Source organism: Rhinopithecus roxellana, chromosome 18, assembly GCF_007565055.1.
Source record: "Rhinopithecus roxellana isolate Shanxi Qingling chromosome 18, ASM756505v1, whole genome shotgun sequence".
NCBI lineage: Eukaryota > Metazoa > Chordata > Mammalia > Primates > Cercopithecidae > Rhinopithecus > Rhinopithecus roxellana.
The window spans coordinates 50,521,258-50,545,523 of NC_044566.1; the positions used below are offsets into that span (position 1 = coordinate 50,521,258).

Genomic DNA, 24,266 nt, shown 5'->3' on the forward strand with positions numbered 1-24,266 from the left:
AATCTATGTACAAATGGATTGTTAAACTGAGCTGGTTTATCCTTGAAAAATATTAGTCTAGGCCAGGTACAGTGGCTCATGCCTGTAATCCCAGCACTCTGGGAGGCCGAGGTGGCAGATCACCTGAGGTCAGGAGTTTGAGACCAGCCTGGTCAAAAATGTGAAATCCCGTCTCTACTAAAAATTTAAAAATTAGCCAGGTGTGATGGTGCATGCCTGTAATCCCAGTTACATGGGATTCTTATGAGACATAAGAATTGCTTGAGCCCAGGAAGCAGAGGTTGCAGTGAGCCGAGATCGTGCCACTGCACTCCAGCTTGGGAGACAGAGTAACACTCTGTCTCAAAAAATAATAATAATAACAATAATAATGATAATTCATACAAATTGGAAATGTTTTAACTTCTCTTTTGTGTACTTTGAAAAATTCTTTTCCTTCCACCATTTTTGTTATAAATGAGTGTGTAACTCAAACACAGACTTCATATAGAAAATAATACTTCACTTGAGGCTGGGCGTGGTGGCTCACACCTGTAATCCCAGCACTTTGGGAGGCCGAGGTGGGTGAATCACCTGAATTTCAGAGTTCAAGACAAGTCTGGCCAACATGATGAAACCCCATCTCCACTAAAAATACAAAAATTAGCTGAGCGTGGTGGTGTGCGCCTATAGTCCCAGCTACCCAGGAGGCTGAGGCAGGAGAATAGCTTGAACCTGGGAGGTGGAGGTTGCAGTGAGCCGAGATCATGCCACTGCACTCCAGCCTGGTGACAGAGTGAGACTCCATCTCAAAATAATAATAATAATAATAATACTTCACTTGAATTTTGTTGCTGATGAATCCTAAGTGTGAAGACACAGCACCATCAGAAGGAAGCTTAGCTTGGTGAAAATTTTTACAATGACTTATTCTCTTTTGCTCTAACATAAGTGACAACTTTAAACTGATTGGTTAGCATCTCTAGGCCTTTTCATCTATTGTGGTCTTTGTCAAAAGTGGAGTCCTAAAACTATCTGCGACATATTTCCCAGGATGCTTTATAAGTACAAATAAGTACTTGATATTCACAGTCAGTATCTGGCTTCTAAGGGGAAAAGCAGGACATAAAAGAGAGTAATGGTATAATTTCATAGCTTTTTGAAAATTTTGCCATTAAAAACCGAACAGCCCACTAAAAAATAAAAAATCACACTTTTATAATAATAAAGTGCTTCATGTAATGAGCCTTGAAAATTACCAAGTTGCTTAATATAACATAATACTAATAATAAAACAAATCAGACTGTAATTATGGTAACTAAGAAATGAAAGTGATCAGCATGCACCCAAATTTTGTTAGTTAACAAATTTCTCCAAACAAGTTGTTCTGAAATAAAGCACCTTCCCCTGACCTGTAAACTTATTGTTTAAAATGAGAGAACTTAAAAAATAGGTGGTGACTCATGCCTGTAATTCCAGCACTTTGGGAGGCAAAAGGCGAGCAGATCACCTGAGGTCAGGAGTTTGAGACCATCCTGGCCAACACGGTGAAACCTCATCTCTACTAAAAATACAGAAATTAGCTGGGCGTGGTGGGAGCACACGTGTAGTCCCAGCTATTTGGGAGGCCAAGGCATGAGAATCACTTGAACCCATAAGGCAGAGGTTGCAGTGAGCTGAGATCGCGGCACTGCACTCCAGCCTGGCAACGGAGCAAGACTCCATCTCAAAAAAAAAAAAAAAAAAAAATGCAGACGTTATAAGATTATGATTTTTTTATTACAATATTCAGTATTTACTATACTAAATCTCTTTAAGTGTTAAAAATCAGTTAAGTGTGGTGGTTTAATCCCTGCATTTCGGAAGGCCAAGTGGGGAGGATAGCTTGAGCCCAGGAGTTTGAGACTAGCCTGGGCAAGATGGTGAGACCTAGTCTCTACAAGTAATAAATAAAAAAAATTAGCCAGGCATGGGTGGTGCATGCCTGTGGTGCCAGCTACTCGGGAGGCCAAGGTGGGAGAATTGCTTGGGCCTGGGCAATTAAGGCTGCAATGAGCCGTGATTGTGCCACTGCACTCCAGCCTGAGCAACAAAATGAGTCCCCCCATTGCAAAAAAGAAAAAAAATAATCATTTAAGATCAAAATTCATAAGTACCCATGATGACATATTTGATGCTGTTGATTTTTTTTAATTTATCTTTTTTGGTTAAATTACTGTTTAAATAACTGTAATGGACAATTATGCCCTGAAATTACAATTAATATTCTTAATTGACTTAGGGGATTATTAAATTCTATTTTTCTGTCTGCTATTTTTCATTCATATAATATTTTACATATGCAAAACTTTAAAATAATAACTTCAGTTATTCAATATACAACTAGGAAACCAATCAGTATGGCTTCATTTTATTGTGGAAATGAGGGTAGAAAGGCTAGTAAATGTAGTGAAGGCTTCACAGATTGGAAGCTGAATTCTATGCTAATACAAAGTTATTCATATTCACTGTGGAACATATCATAATATTTGCATCTCTTACAATATTTAAAGCCTCTGTATCTAATGTTTTCAGTTTTATCAAGCAAGCTGCTTATTCAGATTTTAGGGGGTTTTCAAAAGTGTAAGTATGACTTTGATTATGATGAAAATATCCAGAATAACCATATTCTCATAAAATATAAAAAGGCAACTTTTTAATATTTATTAAACCCTTGGGATTTTAAAAATCTTCTGCTATGGTTCTGAAAATACGAATAGGCAAGATACTGCAGATTTAAAAATTTTTACCAACAAAGGAAATGAATACTAATATATAATTTTCATTAAAAAATGGTTTAATCTGATAATTGAGACTTTTTAAAAAGTCTTGAAAATTATATTATTTATAGAAGAATATAACAAATTTGTTTTGTTTTGGTTTTTTGGAGATAGAGCTTCACTCGTGTTGCCCAGGCTGGAGTGCAATGGCGCAATCTCCACTCACTGCAACCTTTAACTCCTGAGTTCAAGCAATTCTCCTGCCTCAGTCTCCCATGTAGCTGGGATTACAGGCATGTGCCACCACACCTGGCTAATTGTGTATTTTTAGTAGACACGGGGTTTCTCCACGTTGGTCAGGCTGGTCTCAAATTCCCAACCCCAGGTGATCCACCCGCTTCGGCCTCCCAAAGTGCTGGGATTACAGGCATGAGCCACCGCGCCCAGCCGAATATAACAAATATAAAGACTTTTAAGTTTCTCATTCTCACCAAATAATGTAATTTTCATTTTTCTTTTAAAATGCTTAGAAAAAATTCAGTCATTCCACTATTGACTCAATTTTTAAATACATATATTTAATAATGTATAACCCTCAAACCAGAAGGGTACCACAGACTGTCTCAGATGTGGTGTCTTTTTAGCATTTTTGGAATAAAGATTTTAGTAAAATCTTTAAAATAATACCATATAATATTACAGATCTGGTAGGAGTTATTCAGCTCTATGTGAACCCTTTTAGATTACTAAAGTCATAATAAACGCCAATCAGATCTCTTTTGCGATCATTCTTTAAGTCTAAAAAGAAAGCTTTAATGCCTTCTCCAAATTTTCTCCTTCATGAATTTTAATGCATCAAGCCCATGACGCAAATTTGGAATAAGTTTTTTACAAAACAGTTACAAACTTCTTGCAATTTATTGAACTAGAAAAGTAGTTTTATTGTATGTATACTCTCATTTAGTTTTTATAGTGATTCTATGAGGCATAAATGACTATTATCCCCATCTTATCGATGAGGAGAGGAAAGCCTAAGTGAGTTAAACAACTTCTCCTGGTTATAGTTTGTAATGGTGGAAGTGAAGAGGGTTTGACTGAAGAGCTCTATTCTTAACCGCTATGCTGTATCATATTAAATAGTTGAAACAATGACATATCACAGATTTTATAGTTTAAAATCAGTTAAGGCTGTGACTCTATTACTACTTTATTACTTAATTATAAATAAGTGATATTCCAAATTACTTAAGAAATTTTTGGATTAGAGAAAAAATGCTGGTATTATTATTATCATATATAGTTCAAAAAGTAGTATAAAATAGTGTAATCACTGAAGTATGAAATAAAATAACTCTAAAGAAGTCATGAATTTTCTGTGGGCGATTATTAATGTATTTGCTTTTGGTGGTCACTGCTCTCACACTGAAAATAACTCATAAATCTGCTCATGCTTCTAATCCAGCACTTTGGGAGGCCAATGCAGGAGGACTGCTTGAGCCCAGGAGTTTAAGACCAGCCTGGGCAACATAGTGAGACCCCCATCGCTAGAAACTTAAAAAAAAAAAAAAGATTAGCCAGGTGTGATGGTGCTCGACTGTAGTCCCAGCTACTAGGGAGACTGAGGTAGGAGGATCGTTTGAGCCCAGGAGGCTGAGGCTGCACAGAGACTTGATCATGTCACTGCATTCCAGGCTGGGTGACAGGGTGAGACCCTTTCTCAAAACAAACAAAATAACAACAGCATAGGCCTTATTTTTAGAAAATTTTAAGGAAATTAGAAAGGATGATACCTATTTAGATTAAACAAACAAAAGGAAAGAAAATAATATTTAAAACAGTCTAATATAATTAACAATCAGAAATTCTGCCAAAGAGTATATACTGTCCTCACAAAAAGTTTTGCTCTCCATAATCAACCAGAATAAAGAATACCAGAATGATTACACAAGGTCCAAAGATTTTTTTTTTTTTTAGACAGTAGTTCCTAGTTTCTTGGGGGTGAAATGCTGTATTTTGATTTATGTTTCCTTTAAATGACTATGTTATTTTTTTCCTGAGCAAAAATATTTCCCAAGCTAGTCCTATGTGTGGCAAGCTGAATTTAAAGCTACAGTGAAACCAGTGGCGGCATGTCTACAGTATGGTAGAAAACACATGCTAGGTGCTACAGTACCTTCGCAGGACAGGCCATGGGAGGTGACTCCAGAAAGACTCTCTCTGCACACGTTACAGAAGGTGGGTCGGGCGTGGGAGCAGGCGTACCAGTTGTGCATCCCTGAGAAATGTTCCACATTAAACTGGGCCACCTAGAAAAGAGATGTGAGGACAGATTTGCCAAGCCAGCGAACAAGGCTACAGATGCTGAACTGTTTGGAATGCATATAGTCATGGTCAAATTTTCAAATCCATCATTTTTAAAACCAAAGCCCTTTGCTTTAAGCTAAGAATTTCAAAATCTGGTTTAAACAAGTTGCTGAATGAGTGTACACATACTTATGTTTGCACAGTAGAGCTCTAGCCCTTTGGTTAACATTTATTTCCTAAGAACACAAGACGAAAGAAAAGATGCTATTTTACCTCGTAGGGTTCTCTGGTCTGTACAGACTTCAGCGAGCTGATCCAATCCTCCATCTCCTTTCTGTTCTCAGCACACAGCATTAGCCTTCTGAATGGAGTGATGATCTGAAAGGGATAATTCAATCTAATGATTGTTAACACCCAAACAGAAAGATTGTTGCAAAACCTAACATCTTCTGAGGTAATTCCATTTCTAACCTGAGTCTTTATTTCTTATGTTTTTGTCCTCTGTATGATAAAAATAATGTGGTCTAGGAAAGAAAAGCCTAAGGAGTTTTTCTATCTTTGACCCTTTTGCTACTTACTTGGGCTCTTTAGCCCTTTTTTCTAAGGCTATAAACCCAAAGACACAATGCATTCTTATTCCATGAAATATATCTTGCAAACTGATTTTAAATATACTTCAAAATAATTCATAGTAAGCTTAGCAGGAATACATAGTTTTCAATATGGAAAATATTTTTAAATTAAAAATCAAAGAAATGTAATATTAAACGATTTCTCAATTATTTTAGTTGTCAGTATGGAAAATATTTCTAAATTAAAAATCAAAGGAATACAATATTAAATGATTTCTTAATTTTTTTTTTTTTTTTAGTAGAGGCAGGGTTTCACCATGTTGGCCAGAATGGTCTGCATCTCTTGAGCTCGTGATCTGCCCACCTCGGCCTCCCAAAGTGCTGGGATTACAGCTGTGAGCCACCGCGCTCAGCCACCTAATTGATTTATTATGGTATCAACAATATTCTGTTAATATTTAAATAATATTGAGTTTACATATCACTTCCACTGTCTATTTTAATGGTTTATGAAGATTCTTCCCCCATTGTGTAGAACTCCACTGTACTAGTATTTAGTGAGGGCAGGGACAAAGAATTAACATAAACATCCTTTTGTTGGCTCTAGGGAAGAAAAGAATTGCGATTTTTATCTTTTTTCATGTCATTAAAAAGTCAACTTAATTACATTAAGGACCTTAAAGCAAGTGGAATGAAAACTTCACACTGTCATAGGATCAAAGTGCTTCAAAGTAAGATTCTGAAATGACTTGAAAGAAGCCCCTATTTATTTGTGAATACAATATTCTGGCTGTAATCTTGAAGTTACTAAATCCTACACATTTACTGTCAAGAAGAGATCATTTATTTACTTGCAGAACAAGAGAAAAACATTGCATTCCTACCTGGAAACTATTTCCAAAGAATAAAGCACATATCTATTTATATAGCAAATAAGAATTTTTCTCAAGTTAAAAGCCTTTTGATCAAGTGATAAGTCTAAACGTTACATCGGATTATTGAGCAGATTTCACAAATAATGAAAAAGCAATAATCTTCTAAAACAAACAAAAAGGAAAAATGAATCCTTCCCAAAAGGAGTAAACTAGTAAGCCTAAGTCGTTACTTTTCATCTTAGAAAATAAGTCCATTATTCAAAACAATAGAGAGATCAATCCAGTCTTAGCTACTCACGAGTCATTGCCGTCTCTCATTTGTCATGGGTTCAGGCTACAGAGTCCTTCCTTAAACCCAGAAGCTTTAAATACATCTAACAGGCACTCACCCTTAAATACAGCCAGCCAAAAGTCACATGGAAGAGGAGCACCAATCAGTCAGCTCTGGATATTTGTTAATTGCATATGAAATTGAAGAGAACCTCACTTTTGCATTTTCTTGTTTTCCACGACCCTCTTTGGATAAAGCTTATTAACAGTTGGTCACTTCTCTTCCTGAATAAATAGTTAATGCAAAGAACAATGCCTCTCATTACTTAAGAGCCAAATGGATGCTTTATTGCTTCAAAATGTTTTTCTAGGACAGCTCATGAGATGCAGCAGAGAGGTACCATTAAATCATAATACACTCCTGGCTCTAATGACTGGCACAGCATTTCAGAGTCTCCAAGTTTCATTGGACTCGCTGATGTTTTCTGAACAAATATTGTCTCTAGCATTTATTGTATTTATTTTTTGCTACCTTATATGATGTAACTCTAAGGATTCCCTCTCCTTCCCTTATATGAGATAAAGTATCATGAGACAAGCATTATTCAGACAAATAAACCAGGCTTGCTATTTTGTTCTTTAACTTTGTTCTTTGCTGAATTCTAAGTAAAGCATGATGACTAATGGTTTTAACTGTCTTTAGTGCCTTTACATTAAATGTCTTGTAAAGTCATTGTAAATTCAAGAAAAAGGGGAGAAAGAAGGATAAAGAATAGCTTCTAATTTTTCTTTGCATATTTGGAATTACACAAATGCCTCAATTCTAAATGATTTCAGCAATATAAATCATGTGTGCTTATGTACTAATAAAGTAAAATGTACACATTTGCAATTTCTCCTTTTCAATAAAAACTTGTTTTAAAGTGAACAGTAATAAGCAAGGAAAGATCATAACACATTTAATACAGTTAAGTTTTCCAGAGGCAAAAAAAATTGGAAAGTTATTTTGATTTATAGCCCTTGTGATTAAGAAATCTACTGATTATAAAATGACATTATAAGAAGTCAGTATGAAAAAGAAATCATACTGGCTTTGTGGCCACAGTGCCACAAATACCTCAGTGAGCAGCCCAGAGTTGTCTGGGCTTACTAGACGAGTCTGGCTTACCAACAAACCGGCTAACGCCTCCCAGATGGACCTTTTCCTTCCTGGGGTAATCCCTCGGCAGTCCTTCAATGCTCTAGTCCCCTCCCACCTTTTATTTAAATTCTTCCTCATCCCAGACCTTCCTAGGAAAGGATGGGACAGATGCAGCTGTTGACCAACAGGCTCTGGTTATCCCCAGCTGAAATGCATTACACTGCAGCAGCTTCTCATCGAAATCTTTATTAGGAAGATACCCGGGGAGGAGCAAACTCCAAAATGTATTATTATGTCCTTATTTTGAGAATAAGATGTCCTACAAGTGAGTAGGATAGGGGAGATGGAAGGATAGAACAACGGAATCCCTCTACCATACTTGGGGGAGGGGTTATTCACCAGCGAAAACCAGGCCTGGTGGGGAGGACAGGTCCAGGACGTTTCTGGAACTAGAAGACGTTTTACTTTTCCTGGAAGAGCTGAAGCTCACCTATCCTAAAATGTCTCCGCGTCCTTGTGCTTACCTCAACCCCACTCTAACTGCCTCTCCTACCACCATCATATTTACCAATCATTTTTTTCAGACATATCTGAACTTACTTCAGTAATTTTTTCAAACTATAACCACCAGTCCCACATCAGATTCCGGGGTACATCTGCCTGTCTGTTCATCCATTCCATCTTTCCTCATGAAATCTACTTCCAACTCTTTAATTATGTATGTTGCTTTTTTATAGTCTTTTATGGAATAAAATAATTCACTGGAAACTTAAATGTGCCAAACTGCAATGTAGTTGTGCATCTGAAGAAATTATTATTATTATTATTATTATTATTATTATTTAGAGATGGAGTCTCGCTCTGTTGCCCAGGCTGGAGTGCAGTGGTGCAATCTCAGCTCACTGCAACCTCCACCTCCCAGGTTCAAGCAATGTTCCTGCCTCAGCCTCCCGAGTAGCTGGGACTACAGGGGTGCACCGCCATGCCTGGCTAATTTTTTGTATTTTAGTAGAGACGGGGTTTCACCGTGTTGCCCAGGCTGGTCTCAAACTCCTGAGCTCAAGCAATCCTCCCGCGTTGGCTTCCCAAAGTGCTAGGATTACAGGTGTGAGCCACCGCGTGCCCAGCCCTGAAGCAATTATTTTGAGAGCAGAGATACTCTTATATTTCAAACAGTAAACTGGAAACCTCTACTTCCAAGAGTACAGTTCTGCAATTGCACATGTACACTTGAACCAAAATGAGGGGTTTTTTTTTTTCCAAATTACCCAACCAAGCTCCAAAGCAGACTTGCTGAATCTAAATCTTGGTTTGTGGTGAGGTTGTGAAGAGTTCTTTGGTTTTGTTTTTGTTTTTGTTTTTTTGAGATAGGGTCTTGCTCTGTCACCCAGGCTGGAGTGCAGTGGCAAGATCTTGGCTCACTGCAAGCTCTGCCTCCTGGGTCCCAGTTCAAGCAATTCTCCTGTCTCAGCCTCCAGAGTAGCTGGGATTACAGTCACGCACCACCATGCCCAGCTAATTTTTGTATTTTTAGTAGAGACGGGGTTTCACCATGTTGGCCAGGCTGGTCTTGAACTCCTGACATCGTGATCCACCCGCCTCAGCCTCCGAAAGTGTTGGGATTACAGGCGTGAGCCACCGCGCCCAGCGGATGTGGATAGTCTTAGATGTAGTTTGGCAAAGCTACACAGGTGATACTGATGTACTCCCCTGTTTATCAACCATGAAGGGGAGTGAAGGTATCCAATTTGCCTTTTTGTAAAGGCGGAGTCTGGTATAAGTAATGTCAAGAAAGTGCTCTTAATCTTTATGGATCTCTTTCTTTCTAGCATCCTTCTGCTCCCAAAATTCCCAGTGTTTTCATCTGCCCTCAATAGCGTTCCTTTTGGGGGATCAGTCTGAAATAGTCTTTCATCTATGGCATCCCATGTAATATAACAGAGGCCACAAAATTATGATTTCTGATTTTTTTTGTCCATTCTGTTTAAACCCTGAATTGCTGTTTTATTAAAAAAAAATTTTTTTTTAAAAAAAGGCTAAAATTCACCATAATTAGAGAAGCACAAGTACAAACAGTGTGGCCTATTTTCTTCTGTTGACCACTGCATACTCTTGTATGACCCAGTGGTCCCTGGAGGCATTTTGAGTTGCAAGTCACAAAGTCTCTTCCAATTCCTTTGTTTTCTGGGGTCAATGCTTCTCCATTTTATGATCCAGTTGTCTCAAGTCCCATCTGTTTTCTAATATGACAACTAACCTAAAAAGCAATTTTCCCGAGGTGTTAATAGATGATAAAGGTTTAATGCATATTTTCTCCCAAGGGTGCTTGAATTTTAATGGAAGACTAAGTGAAGTAAAATGTCACAATAAATGTAATTCTGGCACCATGACCAAAGAAAGTGCCATCGGAATTTTCAACAGCTAGTGTCATTTTAACCAACAGAATAACAGCATTTCAGATTAAGAAGAGACCTTATCATGCTGGTGCAATACCATACATGTTCATTTTATAGATGTGAACACTGTGGAATCTGCATTAAGTGCTCAAAAATTCTTGAACAATATTAGTTCCATGGAATCCCAGAACACAAATTTCATAACATCTAAAATGATGTAAAATAAGTTATAAAGATATAATGGAATAATAATAGGACTAAGCTAGACAGGCAATTCACACACATTATTATTAATCTACAGCTGAAACGTATAAAGAAATTCTGCTCTGCAGGCAGTGCACTATGTAAACAGGATCCTAAATCAAATTGTGTGCTAGTTGAACTAAGGTCTTCCCTATTCCCTTTCAGAATTACCTAAAAATCTTTTCAGATGTCTGCTTAGAACCATGTTTAGATTTATAAACAGATGCGCACCTTCTCTCTCTACTGACAGTCAAAGATCTTTGAGAGTCACTTTACACTTTCAGTTCTGGCTGACTGACATCATTCTAACTGGTTATTTCAGATTTCAGCAGAATAACAACTTACAGATCTTAGGGTATCAGTGAGGTATTTCGAAGGTATCAAACTTTGAAACATTCCTGAAGATATTCAAAATAAAGAGGGTGGCATTTGTCATGAACTTGAAAAAATTAGCACCAAGGCTGCTGATGTATCTCTCTAACAAGCTGTGTATCTTTTGGATGTAATATTTATTTCAAAAACCAAGCTACAAATCAAGGAATTACCTATACAATGACACACATAATCAACAGAGAATTCTGGAGCATAGATATGAAATAAAACTCACTGTGATGAGATTCTACAAAAAAAATACAAGTACTAAAAAACAAACTCTAATGGAAAATTTCTGTAAATATATTACATAATTATTCTGAGAAATCAATGAATCAGAGAAAAGATAAAGACCTCTGGACAAGAGTGGAACACCTTTGCCAAGAGTGTGTCTTTCTCCATATTGCACCAGCATAAGGTCTCTTCTTAACCTGAAATGCTGTTATTCTGTTGACTACTGACTTATGGCAAAAGAAAAAAAAAGAGGCATTATATCATGGATCCTTCAAATATCCATGCAAATTAAGTATGAGCTAATTTTATTACAACATATTGAAAAGAAGAAACAAATGCAGACACTAAATGAGTTGTCCACAAGTAACACATTTCTTATACCAGGAGTTAACACAAAAGTAACAGCATAATAGAGCAAGAAAAATTAAAAATATTATTCCTTCATTGTACAGTACTGAACTGCATAACCAGGTTCAGTTCAGTAAACCTTTCCCTGTTACAGATTCTGCATATTCAAGCAGCATCAGAGAAGATGGAAAAGAGGGAGAGTTGAAATCCAGCAACCACATTTTAGGGATGCCTATTAAAGAATGAGGGATAAAGTGCAATGATGTGAAAGATTGGCTTTAAAACACTTGAGATAAAAATAGGAAAGAGAAAACAGATGAAGCAAGTAGGACAAGAGCTAGATAATGCTAGGAGCTGGGCAATGGGGATGTGGGGTCATTATCCAGTTATCCTGAGTTTGTATACATTTGAAATTTTCGTTAATCAAAAAAAAGTACCTGAGTATTTGACAACTCCAAGAAAATCTCCAAGGAACTAAGAAGGCGAGGGACCTGGATGTCAGCCTCCTTATATACACACAGACCCTATTCAGCTCTTGCCCCTGAGCTCACCTGGCAGACCACATCCACCAGGACCTGTCTCTGGCCTCCCACCCCCTCCACCATAGCAAACTCAAATTCGATGAGTAATGTGGCTCCCTTGCTCAAATGACCTAAAATGACCACAGAAGGTAATTAATTAAGACTTCCGATCGCTGATTGAGATGAGGGGGGATGGACTGAGCTGAAGATAGCTATCAAATCTTACTTTCATAATTCTTGGACTTCAATGACTCTGCTTAAGTTTAGGTCAGTTCGACTCCCTAAACAAAACATCTACTTCTTGAGTAAGGAATCATGAAATCATAACGATGTCATTTTCCAGGTTAATTTGACTTCCTTCTATAACCTAATCTTAGATTTTTATTGCCTTAAAGTATAAAATATAAATGAAACATAAATTCAAATATCTGTTTCTATAAATAAGGAACCACATATTTTAATGCTGTCAATACCAGTGTTTTCACTGCATACATAGAATGTCCACAGGAACTAAATGCTCAAAAGCAAAATTTTTCTTTATCTAAATTAAAAAATCCAAAGTACTACAAAATCAAACTTTTCTTGAAAAGCATTTAATAAAACATTACACTTTAATAAAATAAAGATATGTAAGGCAGCAGAAGTCAAACATTTTTCAAATTAGCAATGAATTCATCACACAATTTATATAGTCTTAGAAGCTATACAAAGATTTTAAAGGAAAGCAAGCTACTTAACATCTTTCTGGGACTATCATGTTGATATGGACAGGAGACAGGGAAATACTGGATAGAAGAGGGTGGTTTCCCAGCAAAGGCCCTACTCTCAAGCCTGAAAACCATGACCCTAAATGAGAACAGTTATCCCTGTTTTCCCATTTGAATGTTGCTTTTACCAAAACCACCCTGGCCCACCATGCCCCCTCCCCACCCCCCCACCCATCCTGTACCCATAAAAACCCTTAAACTCCACTTGCAGAAGGGCAGAGCAGCACAGCAGAGAAGGAGAGAAGCAGCACCTGAACATCAAAGAGGCAGCTGGACACTCGGAAAGGAGTTTGGGCCAGCCAGGGGAAGATTATCTTCCCACTCCATCCACTTTCCAGCTCCCCATGCCACTGACGGCCACTTCCATCGCTCAGTAAAACCTCTGCACTCACCATCCTTCAAGTCTCTGGGACCTGATTCTGAGCTGGTTGATATTTAGCTATCTATGGACAGCAACTGCTGAAAGAGTATTAATTGTAACACACCCCCAGATGCTACCATAGGGCTGGAGCCCAAAAGCACTCACCCCTGCCCCAGCACCTGCTCGCCCATGTGCTCCCCCTCCCACAATGGGTTTGAACTTGGCCAAGGAAAACGAGCCATCCCTCCCACCCGTCACAGGTCCTGCAGAGGGGTCCAGGGAACTGCCCCCTCTTAATGTCTTTAAGCCTGTATTTCAGAGTCATGGTTCTAACTGTTACTTCACAGAAGAATCTGGTTCACCAGAGCATCAAAAATAGAAGATGAGAGTGAAACCATCAAGAATAAAGAGGTCCCTGTGCAGCTGTGCCCTCCTGCCCTGCCTTCCCTAGGAAAAGGACATGACAAAGGACTTGGTCTTGAGGAATCACCAAGAAAGGCTTCATGTGTTACTTGTTGGGGTATCTTACTATGGGATCTATATATACACATATGTGTTTGTGTGTGTATGTGTGTGTATATATGTGCGTGTGTATATACATATATACACACACACGTATAATCATATGATCAATAATAAACCCCTATTTCTTTTGAAGACTATTGGTCAAAGTTAGAATTTAATTTCACCACCATTTCTTTTGAAGACTATTGGTCAAAGCTAGAATTTAATTTCACTACCATTTCTTTTGAAGACTATTGGTCAAAGCTAGAATTTAATTTCACTACCATTTCTTTTGAAGACTATTGGTCAAAGCTAGAATTTAATTTCACCACCATTTCTTTTGAAGACTATTGGACAAAGCTAGAATTTAATTTCTTATAATTCAAAGAAATTATAGTTATTAATGTTTAGTCAATCCACATTGTATTAGTTTCCTATTGCCGTTGTAACAAATTATCACAATTTTAGTGGCTTAAAACAACAGAAATGTACTCTCTTAAAGTTGTAGGTTTCAGAAGTTTAAAATCAAGATGTTGAACAATATGACAACAATAAATAACCCCATTAAAAAGTGGGCAAAGGACAGGAGCAGACATTTTTCAAAAGACATACAAATGGCCAAGAAGCATATAAAAAAATGCTCAACATCACTCATCATCAGAGAAATGCAAACAAAAACCACCATGAGACACCATCTTAGGGCAGTCAGAATGGCTATTATTAAAAAGTCAAAAAACAACAGGTATTAGCAAGAATGTGGAGCAAAGGGAATGCTTGTACACTGTTGGTGTGAATGTAAATTAGTACAACATCTATGGAAAACAGTATAGAGATTTCTCAAAGAACTAAAAATTGTACTACCATTTGACCCAGCAATCTCACTACTGGGTATCTACCTACAGGAAAAGAAATCACTATATTAAAAAGATACCTGCACTCGTATGTTTATTGCAGCACTATTAACAATAGCAAAGATGAGGAATCAACCTAAGTGTCCATTAACCTAAGTATCCAGTATCCATCACAAATGATTGTATAAAGAAACTGTGACATACATATATATAATTCTTTTTTATGACTTAGTATTCCATGGTGTGTGTGTGTGTGTGTGTGTGTGTGTGTGTGTGTGTGTGTATATATGTGAAACTGCATATATATATATATTTATAAGTGAAACTACATATATATGAAACTATATATATATATAAGTGTATATACACACACACACACACACATACACCATGGAATACTACTCAGTCATAAAAAAAGAATAAAATCATATCTTCTGCAGAATAATGGATGGAACTAGAGGCCATTAATCTTAAGTGAAATAACTCAGAATCTGAAGTACCACATGTTCTCACTTATACGTGGGAGTTAAATTAATGTGTACACATGGACATAGTGTGGAATAATGGACATTGGAGACTCTAAAGGGTGGAAGGGGGGTGACAGATGATAAATACTTAATTTGTACAATGTGCACTATTCAGGTGCTGGTTACACTAAAACCCAGACTTCACCACTATGCAATATATCCATGGAACAAAGCTGCTCCTGTACCCTCTAAATCTATTTCTAAAAATGAATAAAATAAAATAAAGATGTTGGGAGGGCTCCATTCCTTCCAGAGACTCTAGACTCTAGAGGAGAATCCATGTCTTTGCCTCTCTCAGCTTCTAGGGTCTGCCTACCTTCCTTAGCTTGCAGCCCCTTCCTTGCTTCTCTCCAACCTCTTGCCTCCACAGTCACATCTTCTCTGACTCTCTGATTCCTCTTGCTTCCCTCTTATTGCACCGGGCCCACCTAGATAATCCAGGATCATCTCATATGAATATCACATGATCACAATTACAAAGTTTCTTTTGCCAGGTAATGTGCCATTCATTCCATAAGTTCCAGGGATTAGGATGTGAACATCTTTGGGGGTCCATTATTCAGCCTATCACACCCATTAAAAAACAATAATACATAATTATAAATTTTGGTATTGTAACAATAAACCAGTAAATCAATAGCACCTGAAATCTATTTTCTTATTATATTCATAATTTCAATAATATCAGTTAATATCTATGGATACCAACAACCAAAGGAACTAATAATTAAGCTCATTAAACACAGACACTTATGGGGGTCTGATTTTGATAAATAAACAGAAAGATTACTTCTACAGCATCTTACATTTTCAAAGTGCTTTGCTATCAATATGATCATATTCACCATTTCATTTAATCTTCCATATAACTGGTCTATATAAGAGGTAAAAAGAAATGTAACTTTTATGAAATTGCAAACATGGTAAGTCACAGAGGCAGAAGATATAGTCAGGTCTTTCAGCTTTAAATCACAACCTCTTTCTCCTGTTATACCAGACAAATGGGGCCTATTTCTCAGGCTCCTTCATATGGTCCACAGAACCATGTCTAGGGCACAATCCATTTTGCCATATTTTGTTATATGGAGCTCTAAGATTTCAAAGGTCATAAAAAACTGTTTGACAGAGATAAAAGGGTTAAGATATGGAAAGAAAGTCTCAGATTACCAATAACAAAATTATTTTTCCTATCATAATTTTTAAAATAATTAAGCATAATTTCATTTAGCTATATAATACATAGCTATGTCTTATTACTAAAATTGGTTTTAAAAATCTAAAAAGTACTGAGTACTCTAAGAACAGACTAAAGTCAATTAATATTACAATGCCAATATAAAGCAAGCATATTTTACAAGGTAAATAAAAGAATTCAAAACTGATAGGCAAGCCACACAAATCTGCACCATAATTCTATTTAGTTTGCCTAGTATTTGCAAATTTGTGAGCTCCCTGTGAGTTCAATATCCAAGTGTTTGAAAAATTAGAGTTTTCTGGTTCTCCCTTATAACTTTATCTAAGAAGGTCTGTCATTTTATTCTCCATCACGACATGCTATTCCTATCTTTATAGCACCTTTCTCCACTTACAAATTAACATTTGATTATTTTCTGACTGCACCACTTTATGTCTGTTTTGTGATTTTATTCTAAAAGACAATCCAACAACAGAGTACGTTAATGTTTTCAGTGATGGGCAAAGGTGAAGGGTTAGACAAGCTATAAGGTTGTGAGCAAAGAGCGGAAGGTCACCTGTTGTGATAGTTTAAAACTCACACTCTCCATTTGAATCCATCCATTTATTCATTAGAAAATACAACGCATTCCTATTTTCTGCCAAACAATGTTGCAGCCTCCAGGAAACAGAAACGAAATACCCAGTCCTTTCACTCAGAGAGCTCACAGTCCAATGGGGCAACACAGATAAGTGAAGCTAATTTCAATGGAATAGGTTCCTGTCATCTTCTAAACCACTTGGCATGGCTTACTAGACCCTTTGTGATCTGAACTGTATCTATGCTTTCAATCCCTGGGGTGCAATAAGAACACAGTGAAGGGGAAACTAAGACTAAAGGGTCTGAGAATGCTTTGTTGGGGAAGAAGATACTCAGATAAGAAGGCAGGAAGAGGTCAGGAGCGATGCCTCATGTCTGTAATCCCAGCAATTTAGGAGGCCAACGTGGGAAGATCACGTGAGGCCAGAAGTTTGAGACCAGTCTGGGCAACCTCACAAGTCCCCATCTCTACAAAAACTTAAAAATTAGCCTGGCATGGTGGTGTATGCCTGGGAAAGCTGAAGCAGAAGGATCACCTGAGCCCAGGAGATTGAGGCTGCAGTGAGCTATAATCACGCCACTGCACTCCAGCCTAAGCAAGAGTGAGACTTGTCTCAAAAAAAAAAAAAAAAAAAAAAGTGGGGCAGGGTTGTGGGTAGGAAGGCCAAGTAAAGTTTCCTGTGTATGTCTGTGGGGAAGAAGCCACAAGGAGGGAGAAGGAGAAGGCATGGGTACTGTAAGCCAAGGGATATACGAACACATTGAAGAGAGATCAGGCAGGGGGTGGGTATTGTGAATAGTGTGATATGACAACCATGGGCCGCAAATGGAAAATAAAATCGGAGGAGTAATTATGAGGAACCTTTTAACCACATTAAAGAGTACAGATTTGATCCTAAAAGTGACACAGCACTGCTACTAAAGGGCTTTAAGCCTGGAAGAGACACAAACCAGATACTCATTTTAGGAAGATAACTGGCAGGGCAGCAGTGTAGATGGTCCACTTGGTGGTGGAAAGCCGTGGTGGGAGACACTTATTAAACAGCAGGAAACACATGGCAGGACATGAGTTAGGCGAGCAGTGAGGCTGCTGTGCATAGGAGCACTCCATGAAGATTTCAGCAGCTGACAGAGATGAAAAGGATTCCATAGATTTTTAGGAGGTAGAATTAATGGGACTTGCTAACTCATTGTGAGGAGTGACTGTGAGGGAGGGTTTGGATGACTCCATTATTCATGTTTGGAGTTAAAATCATTTCACAAGTCCAAAATACTAAGATTTACCATTTATGGAGTAATTATAACAGGCCAGGTATATCATCTCATTTCATCCACATAATTCAAAGAGTGGCAAGCAGTCCTTTGCTGGGAGGACCCTAAGGCTTAGAAAGGTTTGCAACTTGTCCAAGGTCACTACGTGTAGGTAAGATTTGAAACTATATCTGCCTTCCTCCCTAGCCATCTGCGAGAGAATGAAGGAATGGCAAAGAATTTACTGACATTATCCTGAAAGGACAGGCAAAAAAGACTGCACGTGCTGCTCACTTCTTCTCCCCTTAAGAACAATCATCAGGGCTGCTGCACAAAGTTGCATCTCAACCTTATACCTTACTGTGCATGTTTAAATGGTAAGCAAGAAAGGAAATGCAAAAGTGCTGGTTAATAACAATAACAGTAATAATGACTTCATCCACGAACATAGGCAAGTCTATGTAAACCAGGCACCTTCTCAGAACAAAATATTTACAAGATATATATTAACACAGGGCATTGTTTTGGAACTATTACAACGCACATGGGAAATTGAGAAGTTTTTTCAGTATTAATTGTAATTACAGGGATCACAGTGACTTCAGAAATTATTTATGTAGGCTTTCACACACACTCCCACTGCAAATTAGCAGTATTAGTTAATGGACACATTAAATGTGTTACCATTCATTTAATATTTTCAGACTGTACCAGAGACTGGAACAATCCATTAGTCTCAGTCCCTTGGCACAAGCTCTTTTAGTTTATAACGGTAAATGGCTTTCTACAAGACACATATGTAATGGGAAATTTCAAAACAAAATAATTGTTTTGTATTGGTCACCACAAAACTAAAATATTTTTAAAACCTAAATTTTCCATTACACCATAATCATACTTAAGGAATGGAAAAGATATTTGAGTATGCCAAAAACTTCAAAAGATTTTGGGAGGCCGAGGCGGGCGGATCACAAGGTCAGGAGATTGAGACCATCCTGGAACATGGTGAAACCCCGTCTCTACTAAAAATACAAAAATTAGCCAGGCGTGCTGGCATGCGCCTGTAGTCCCAGCTACTCGGGAGGCTGAGGCAGGAGAATGGTGTGAACCCAAGAGGCGAAGCTTGCAGTGAGCCGAGATCGCGCCACTGCATTCCAGCCTGGGCGGCAGGGCGAGACTCTGTCTCAAAAAAAAAAAAAACTTCAAAAGAACTATGAAAAATGATACCAAAAAAGTACTTTAAGCCATTTTAATAGTGTTTAAAGCTGTTCTCTGAATTGCCTGTAAGACATCACCAGGGTGTCTCAGATCACTTCGAAGTCACCATGTCCGGACCTGAAGTCTTTTCACAACCCCCACCACCAGCCTGCTTTTATTCCCATTTCCCACCCTTAATTAAAGGCATCATTTATATACCAATCCTCCCCAAATCAGTAACTCCACATTCACTTCCTCCTCTCCTTCTCCCCTCCCTTTGGCCACACAGCTCTCCAGTCCTTCTGCACAAAGTCTCTCATCCAGCCCTTCCTTCCTTCCCAGTGCAGACAAGCTCATCTATGTCCTTATCCTGGTTTCCCTGAATATCCTGACAGTGTCCAAGGTGGTCTTCCTGCTGAATCCATCACTCTATAAAATGCATTCCAGAAGGTGGGTCCCATGTAGCATTTTTTAAAGTTCTGAATAGGCAATAAACATTTATGATACAAAATTCAAAATGTATTTAGAACGAAAAGCACATATCCCTCCTAAGCCTGCCCCCAGCTACTGACTACCTTTACTGAAGGTAAATATTTATCTTCTTGTGCTTCTCTCCAGGGATATTCTATCCATATACAACAACTATATGCTCTTTTGAGGTTTAAATGCATGCATGTGTGCACACACACAAACACACACACAGTAACATCTTACAATTCACACTGTTTCCCATCTGGCTTTTCCCACTGAATAAAACTTGAAGTTTGGTATGTATTGTTACAGACAGAACTCATTCATCTTGTTAATGGCTGCATAACATTCCACTGCATGATATATTTCACAATTTACTCCAACCAGCCTCTAACTTGCACATTTGGGTTGTTTCCAATCTTTTGCTATTACAATGTGCAATCATATCCTTGTAAACACGTCTTTGTACACATAAATGGCACACTTCACTACCCCTGCTGATTCCAGATAATGATAGCAGTGAAGGCACTGATGAATCTAAAGACTTGAAAACCTTTCTTTACACTCTGTCCTGTAAAGTGTGTATCTTGATATTGTGTTAAATGTCAGGCTAAAGCCTTTTAGAAGCTTATCTAGAGTCATTTTGAGGATAGGCACCTCTGTCCTGGCTGGTAGACATAATTCTACATTTTCCTAAAAAGGCACATGTAACCTAAAATATATTCATACGAATACTTTACCTGTACAAAAAAAAAAAAAAAAAAAAAAAAAAAAAAACCTCCCCCAAATCTGAACTCTTACAAAGGCTCCAAAGGGAGAAGGATGAACTGCTTTGTACTGACAGCTTTTCTCACATTACGGTTCTGACAAACGGGGCAGCTCTAATAATATTGTTGAGTAACCAGGAAAAATGATTGTTAGCACCCTTTATGGATGGAATTCTGAAAAATACAATGATCACAATTTGTGCAGAAACCAGACCACAAAGGCCAAATAGCCCACTGCTTTTACAAACATGAGATCTATAACACAGAATGCTGTGACTCTTGCCACTTGAAATATTAGGCCTATGTGGCTGCTGGTTACTCCCCTAGTAGCTAACTGCTGTCAGACATTTCATACTAAATATTATTGTGCTAGATTACTACAAAGCATTAATGAAGTATGTCAAAGCATCCCCTACCAACAAGAAACCCTACCAACTGATTCCAACAGACTACATCTCTGGGCATTGCCTGCTGTTTGGATCAATGGAAGACATTGCTGAGTCTTGCTGGAAGGGGCCTTACCAACTCTTGATGTCAAGGGCCAGGGTAGCCACACCTTCTAAGACATCAGCTCTCTTTAACAGTTTCTTACTACTAATCTGTTTATCTCCAAGATATAAAGACTAACTTCTGCCTTGAGTTCCATGTCAGTGGGAGCAGCCTACCAGAAGGTTCCAAGAGTATGCTGACAGCTGGCCAACCCTCCACTCCAAGCCTGATCAGCTAATACGACCTGAGTTCCAGGACTGTCCCAAAGTCCTAAGATGTGCTACCAGCAAGTCTCAACCTGTGGCAACCAACAAAATAAACAACTAAAAAATAAAATCTCCAACTAGATAGCACTCAACCTACCTGTTCTCAACAGGATGATCTTGCTTCTGACTTCCCTTGTCTTGTTGCTGACTAGACTGTCATTTGTCTCTCGTAAGTACAAACCTACCTTTGCCTTCATAAATTGAGATTTGGGCTCAGCAAAGCTTAAACTGAATCCAGAGACCACAAAAATGTGTAAGGCCGAAACCAGTAAATAGAAAATCTCTTTTAGCCAGAAACTAATTTCATGATTTTCTTGTTGGAGATTAAATCCTTATGTAAGACTAAAATGCAAAGGGGAATCAAAATTGCTAATCCTCTCTCATCCTCTAAAGACATATCAGCCTCTAGTGACCACCAGAATCAATGCCATGACACAAGCACTCTAATCACTGCTAGCTGGTATACTGTTCTAGGTGAGCTTTCTTCTCACTTGAAGGTAATAAGGATTCACTAGGAATGGCCAGACTAGACTAAATCCTATTTAAAAGTGTGGGCTTTCACTTGGTTACTGTGATTTTACTCTAATTATAGGTGCTCCAAATTTCTCATATGCTCTCATTCTCATGGAAAGAGCATAGGCTTCAAATATTAATTATGCTACTTAACTATATAAATTTACAGAAGTTAAGTTATCTGAGACTCACCCTTCACCTCCTCCATTGGTTGAATGGGAGGAAGAATACCCCATGGACTTACTGAGATAATGAAGTGAGATATTAATATCATATGAAAATTACCTATGTGCCCATTACTTCTTATGGATTATAGGACACACCAAAAATATTTCAGAAACAAATGAATAATCATTTTTTATCTATATTAAAAGCACCTTATATTATTAAAGTCTTATAGAAATAATAGGCTTTCCTTAATGTTATTTTAATATTTAATTATTTTAATTTTTTTTTAAATAAAAGGTTGATGCTTTAAACTGTCTAATGGAGTCAAAATCTGTGAGGCGTAACAATGTGTTCATATTTTTAAAGCATTTCATATAGGATGTAAAGCTCAATTCTGGAGTTGTTAATAAGACCAGGTGTGATGGACATGGAACCCCCACCCCCCTTTTATTTTTTTTTGAGACAGTCTCGCTTTGTCACCCAAGCTGGAGTGCAGTGGCACGATCTCAGCTTAATGCAATATCTGCCTCCAGAGTTCAAGCAATTCTCCTGTCTCCGCCTCCTGAGTAGCTGGAATTGCAGGCACGCGCCACCACGCCCGGCCCATTTTTGTATTTTTAGTAGAGACGGGGTTTCACCATGTTGTCCAGGCTGGTCTCTAACTCTAAACCTCAGGTGATCCACCCGCCTCAGTCTCCCAATGTGCTAGGATTACAGGCATGAGCCACCGTGTCGGTCCCATTGAACCCCTTTCTAGGTGCACATCACTGGGGACCTCTTCAGGGTGATTCAGGACTCCACTAGGCTTGGGTTGTTCACAAGGCATAGGGTTGCAAACATCTCTGGGATTTTCTGGAGAGTGTGAGTACCATGCCTCCCTACTATACCTTATTTCTTAACAGGTATAGTTACGAAACTATAGTTAACACCAAAGATTCTGGCTTTCAAGGAGGTTATGGAACATAAAAAGTTTAGCAAACAGAACTCCATCACGCTAGCCAGGACAGAACTGTCAAGATATTAAAACTCTTCAGAGCTCTGCTGTTTCAATGAGATGGTTATTATGTATCAGACTCTCTTTTGCTAATATCCAGATATTAATAGTGGGAATTAAAAAAATCTTTTTTATTACCAGTAGCTTATTTTCCCATGTTAGGCCCCTATTCCAGGTACTTACATGAGATAAGCCACTGTCTTTTACAGAGTTTGAGGCTTTAGTCTGCACCACAAATAGGTACCGGAAGTGAGAGTCAATCTAAATGAGTACAGGACTAAAGAGCCTTCAACGAAACACTTCAGCCACATCAAGACCACGATGAAGTCTAGGTAAATTCCATAGCCCTTCTTCAAAAAGTACATGAGTATATCAGTCAGGTGGGCAAAAGAAGAATAAACCTTTCACAGCAGTCTGCATAGCTTAGAAGCCTCTGTATAACCGGGCAGTTGGTGGAACTTGGGCTGCTGGTCCAAAACTTGACCCACCCTTGCCTGTTTTCATGCAGTAACTCTCAGAAGAGAGAGGTTTTAGAAGTTTACCTCCACACAGCTACAAGCTATGTCTTCAGGATCATGGTGACAATGACAGTGTCAGCTCAGGACCCTCTATTTGGAGTCTGTAAAAGGCCTTGCATAGGAACACATGAGTGATCTGCGGATTTATAACCAGCCCCAAGACCAGGAGGCAGTACAGCACATGGCCATGCACTGGGAGCTACAACATGGCACACACACTGGGAAGGTCAGTCCTCCATGATACAAGGTTATAACTGGCCAAGCTTTTCATGTGACAGCAGTCTGCCACTGGCAATCCACAAGGTGCCAAAGGCTAAAGGCCACCTAGGAAGCCAGCTTCATGAAACACAGATATGCAGACTCAGGGATAAAAAGTTCAACATGGTGGCCAGGGTTTGGCCTCAGAAATACTGGGAGGGGGGCATGTTTGTGGAGAAGAGCAGATGAACTAGTCTCACAGAAGTTTGTTTATGGAATCCTGAATGGTCTGCACCTCAAGTTCTAAGGAGGTTGTAATTTCCCCCGCCCCCCTCTTTCCTATAACTTGGGCCCCTGTGATGGCACAGTTTCCAGTCTCAGTAGGGAGGCGAGTTCCTTGTTTTTGGTATCCAAATAATCCTATTCACAAGTTCACATACTTTAAAGACAGGGACCTATCCCTGAAGACAAGCAACACAGCCTTTAAATTTGTTTAAATTTGAGTAAAAACTTTTTAAAAATTTGGTACTCAGTGGCCAATTTTTTTTTATTTAGCACTGTATACCCAGAATCTAGCACAAATGTCTCATATATATAAGGAACTCTCGATAAATATTTGTTAAATAAATGAATGA

General features: G+C 38.3%; 1 protein-coding gene across 5 annotated transcripts in view; it reads right to left on the reverse strand.

Annotated features, from left to right (window-relative positions):
* Positions 1 to 24,266, reverse strand: part of DGKH (diacylglycerol kinase eta) — a 203,237-nt gene that overhangs the window by 72,330 nt on the left and 106,641 nt on the right. For 4 of the 5 annotated variants that reach the window (XM_030922229.1, XM_030922231.1, XM_030922228.1 and 1 more), the window contains exons 5-6: positions 5,317 to 5,421; positions 4,913 to 5,045 (exon numbers count right to left, since the gene is read on the reverse strand). In XM_030922229.1, the coding sequence (XP_030778089.1) occupies positions 4,913 to 5,045; positions 5,317 to 5,421 (238 nt within the window). Of the gene's footprint in view, positions 1 to 4,912; positions 5,046 to 5,316; positions 5,422 to 24,266 lie in introns of those variants that run through there. The other variant, XM_030922232.1, reaches the window with a different exon arrangement.